A 5,019-nucleotide genomic window follows, 5' to 3' on the forward strand; every position below is an offset into this window, starting at 1 on the left:
CCTTAGATGTTTCCTTTGGCTGCTCTTTTCATATTAGCTTGGAGCCTTGTGATAGCATTAAGGGAGACTATATAAATAAGTCCTTGTACACTCGATAAGTTAAGGCTAGTCTTGTTGATGCCTTAGATATTAATTTGTGACTACTGTTGACTGAAATGGCACACTTCATTCCATGCAAAAAGAACCGCTAAAGCACACAGCTTCCATGTTCCTCCTAACATGTTTTTAAAATACATAGAATACCACCAAAGTCAATTGTATCAACAGAGATCCTACCTTCACAAGCCATTTCTAGACTTCAATACTTGAGAGTCCACACAAGGGTCTTAAAAGCGATCGCCTGGTAACCAACCTCTTAAAACATGACAACACATGGTCAGATTTCATTCGTAGTTTCTCAAGGGTTCAAACAAACCATTTTCTTAAAAAAATACAGCCCAGGACACCAAAATCCAGCCTCAACTAGGGAGCCTACAATGCTTACCTTCATGTACAAAAAAACAATGCCTCATGAAGGGTTTGACAACAAAATGTTCAAAATCCATAAGTAAACCTTATGTAACTTGATGGGGAAAAACAAAAGGGAAATGTAAGGAACGGCATATGGCTTAAAGGTCTACGGTATATGGGGACTCTTTTTCTTGTCTAAGTAGCTATGCAGTCTGTGGAGCAAAGCGTTTTTCTTCCTCTTTACCACTATTGGAAGAGCTGGAGCTGCCATGTCTTCTTCCATCTTCTCAACCACCTCTTGCTTTCTTTCTTCTTCATCCACATGTAGTAGAAGTGTCATGCTCATATCTACCTCTTGCGCTGGTGAATCTGGCTGTGGTTTTTCTTCTCTAGATTCCAAGAGTAGATGACTACCAGTGCCATTCATCTCTGAATGCACTGGTATGTCCCTAGCATCTTTGGGTGTCTTCCACAGCTTGCTGTCATCCAAAAGTCTTTGTATATCAGCTTCCATGACCGATTTCGCCTTCTCCATGTCAGCTAGGTGCTGATGTGCCTCCAAGACTGCCCTCTTGTTTACTTCCCTTTCTACTTTGGCAGCCTCAAGCTCCTTCAGAAGCTCTCCCTTGCCGATTTGCAAAGCCTCTGCCTCCGCCATGGCCGCTTCTAGGCGCTCTTCACATACTTGTAGCTTCTTTTTCAAGCCATCCATTTCCTCGTGTGAGATTGAGCTAGCCTGCATTTGTTGCTGATGATCATTGCTTTCCCCTCTCGAGCCACTTAATTTGAATGCCTCCATCTCTTTGGTGGCATCCTGAAGCCTGCTTTCTGCACTTGCCCAAGCAGCTCTAGCCTCCTTTGCATCTGCTTGGGCTTTGACAAGTTCTGCTCTCAGTTTCACCACTTCATCCAGCACTGCTTTAGCTTCTCCCCTAGCAGCATTTGCTTTCTCTTTTTCTATCACAAGCTCGGTCTTGAGTAATTCAAGATCCTTTCTTGCTGATTGAGCCTCTTCTCTGGCCTTCTCTTCTGTTCTTGCCATCTGAGTGTCCTTCGTTGTGGCTTGCAATATCTCTTTTGTTGCATGAGCTTCTTCTCTCGCCAATTGGGCCTCCTCCTTTGCTGATTTAGAAGAGATTGCCCCATCTGATCCTGCATTATTGACTGCATGTGCCAGTTCCAATGCTCTCACCGCTGCATCCATGGCATTCTGTTTGTTTAGCTCAGCTTCCTGGTAGGCTGCTTGTGCTTCCCTTCTGGCCTCTTCTTTTTCTAGAATGGCCTTCTGCAAGGATACATAAAGATTGCCCCATTCTTCCTCGGCCCCTTTGCCAGCTTTCAAGGCCTCCTCGAGCACTTGTTTCAGCTCACAAACCTTGGCATTCAGGGTAACAACTTTGGCTTTTGCATCTGCTTCCCTCTCCCTAAGCTCACCAAATCTGATGCTGTTCTCTTCTGTAAATGTTAAGAACTCGACGCTTAAGGCTCCAACTTTGGCATCCATTTCGGACAATCTCTCCTGTAGATCCACCACTTCTGATTGCTTTTCTTCTAGATCATGCATGAGAGTAGCACTTTTGGTAGCATTCATGGACTCTCTCTCCTTAAGTGTTAGCAACTCTACTTGGTTCCTTTCCAGTTCCCTAATTAGAGCAGCGACTTCACCTGTGGATTGCTTCTGATGCTCAATCAGCTCACTTTTGCTTCTCTCTAGCTCCTTAGTCAGAGCAGCAACTTTTGCAGTCACAATGGACTCCTTATTGGCCACTGCCGCCACCTCAAACTTCTGCTTCTCTAGCTCTATCTTCAATGACTCAATTGCAGCATGTGCAGATGTTTCTCTGTCTTTCAGCATCATGACTTCTGTTTGGTTTGTTTCCCTAATCCTCACCAGACAAGCATTCAGCTCTGCTGCTTTGAGATTTGCACTGGTCTCTCTACTTCTCATTTCCATGACATCCTGTTGACTTCTTTCAAGCTCAGCTTTGAGAAACTCGAGGAATGAAACAAGAGTAGCCCCTTCTAAAATCGCCTTGACAAGCTTTTCTTGTGCTTCTTCTAGCTCTTTAGAGGCTTTGGCTACCAAAGCTAGAGCAGCTGATTCAGCATTCTTTGCCTTTTCCCTTTCCAAGTTGGCCCTCTCGATGTCTGTTTGGTTGGCCAGCACTGCATCCAAAGCCTTACACTCAGCTTCTTTTGCAGCTGCAAGCTCATTTTGTAGAGCTTCCAGAGTAGAGGTTAGAACTTTGAGCTGCATCTCTGAGTTCTGTGCCTCTGCAAAATCTCTTTTCATGCTCTCTATTTCAGCTCTTGCACTAGTGGCTGACACAGTTATCTCTTTCAAGCCAGCTTCCTTAACTGCCAACATGGCTGCCCCTTCCTGCGTGATTTTCTCACGGGAAGTATTAGTCTCAAGAAAACTATGCCTTGTGGCTGAGAGCTCATCCATCAATTCATCCATTCTGGTTGCTGCAGAGTCCACTGCAAGAAGAGACCCCTTAGTTGTGAAAAGCTCAGCAGAGAGCTCCTCTACCCGCTTTGCTGTTGATTCAGCTGCATTCATCGCTTCCCCGGCCAGTCTGACAGCCTCATCTTTGGCCTCCACACAAATCATGAGCTCATGTTTCAAACTCTCCATGGCCTGCTTGTTTGTCTGCAACTCCGAAAGTGCTGCCTCATACTGCTGTTTCATTGCATCTAGTTCTGCTTGCCAATCTTCTGCTGCGGTGAAGCTGGCATGCTCCATTTCCTCTGCACGCACCTTGTCCCTTTTAGAAGCCTTGTTGACGTCATTGAGTTTGTTCGTTAACTCCTCCACGTTTCTCTTTGCCCGAGCTAGATCCTGCATCAAATTTGACTTGGATTTCTCCAGCAAGCCTAGCTGTTCCTTTGTTTTGGCAAGGTCTTCCTGCACCTGGTGGAGCTCAGCACCTCTGCTGGGTGCTGTTCTTTTCAGCTGCAACAGAGCCACAATTTTATGAGAGGAAATAAGGCGTGGGGTCCTGTTGTGATCAGGTTTTTTTATGTGGAGCAAAATGTAACATAAATTAGTAGAATGCATATTCATATCAAGTGGATATGCTGAAAGACTATGGTATACAATGTGAGGATGTGTTGCAATGCTAGCCTATGGTATGCAAATGAGAAGACTGTGTTGCAATCTACTTAACAACATTACCTCTATGTTGGCAGGACGAGGAGACCTCCTTTCAGGGTTTGGTTTTGGCATGCTTTCTCCTAGAGGGTCAGTCCCATGTTTGGCTGTTGGCAGGGTCTTGCCCACTACGTCCAGACCTGCACTCTTGGGGGGTTTTGGCCGAGGAGTTGCAGGAAACAGCTTGCTGGCCATGTCAACTTCGCCCAAGGACAACTATGCTATGCTTCCACCCGGTCACGGCCTTTTGCGTGCAATTATCTCAATTCTCTTGTATCTCTTACAACAAGCCTCCATGAGAGCTATCTGAAAGGAGATGGACCATTCAAAACAAACACCTCAGACAAAGTGTAAAGAAGCATGGGGGCAATGGTAGGAATAGAATGACCTTTTGAATAGAGAGAGCAGAATGACCCAGACAGAACTGAGAAATAGCAAAACTTGGTTCAAAACAACTTTCTTAAGCAAGAGCAATGGTGTTGGAAACGATTCTTTCAAGTTGAATGCATGCATCAAAACAGCCTACAAACTTTCCCCAGATTTGAATAATAGTGCAAATGCAACTGCTTAGCTGCAGGTACAGGAAATCTTTAAAAAAAACAAGTAGTCAAGTAAAAGAATGCTCCTTCCTTGCTCTCTCAAGTGACGGCCCTGTCATGCACTCATAACGGAGAGAGAGGGAGAGTGCATGTGTGTACACGGTTGCTGAACTAGAAAAATGTAGCAGATTATGAGACTAATACATACCTTAAACGGTGCTCTGATGTCCTGCTGCTTGAGTTACAAGCAACGTTTGAATTGTTAAAAAGCTTCTGAAGATGTACAGGACACCATTAAAAAGAGGGAAGGATTAGCATTGTAGGCTGGTAGACGAGAAAGACTTTTCGGATGGTATGCAGAAATGTACAGAAGCGTGTAGCTTTTATCCTGTGCTCCCAACAACCGGGTGTAGCTATCCAGCCCTAAGGGCGGTGGGGCTGGGGCGGCATTGGGCAACAACAGAAGAGAAAGAGAAATGTGAGAATACCTACCTGAAACCTTCCCCCCACCCCAAACACACACACACTTTTTCTGATGAAGAAAAGCCTGGCTTCTACTATTATAACCAACCCAGACAGGAAATGACCCTAATGTGTCCAAGGCAAGGGATTTCAAAAGCCCTAGCTTCTGTGTAGCTCTGCAGACAATGAAACTGAGCAGAGCACTGCCAAGGTTGCACAGTTCTCTATCATCACAATGCACGTGATGTAATTACTTAGAGAGAGAGAGAGAGAGTGTGTAGAGAGAGAGAGAGACACAGAGAATAAGATTGCTCTGTAAACTGTGCTAGGACGTGCCTCATGATGAAAACTCGCGCGGGAACTCGGACAAACGACCCAGGCATGCGGCCTACGTGGACACAGGAATACACGCCT

General features: G+C 45.2%; 1 protein-coding gene across 1 annotated transcript; it reads right to left on the minus strand.

Moving 5' to 3' along the window:
* Positions 1-404: 404 nt before the first annotated feature.
* LOC147620301 (uncharacterized) lies at positions 405-4,757 on the minus strand. Its single transcript, XM_086772499.1, has 3 exons — positions 4,352-4,757; positions 3,629-3,910; positions 405-3,406 (listed from the first exon to the last, which is right to left on the minus strand). Exons 2-3 carry the CDS (start codon positions 3,797-3,799, stop codon positions 617-619), a joined length of 2,961 nt encoding a protein of 986 aa, XP_086628625.1. The 5' UTR covers positions 3,800-3,910; positions 4,352-4,757; the 3' UTR covers positions 405-616.
* Positions 4,758-5,019: the final 262 nt, after the last annotated feature.

The sequence above is a fragment of the Cibotium barometz genome, chromosome 32 (genome assembly GCF_041138505.1).
Source record: "Cibotium barometz isolate CiBa-2024 chromosome 32, ASM4113850v1, whole genome shotgun sequence".
Classification (NCBI taxonomy): Eukaryota; Viridiplantae; Streptophyta; class Polypodiopsida; order Cyatheales; family Cibotiaceae; genus Cibotium; species Cibotium barometz.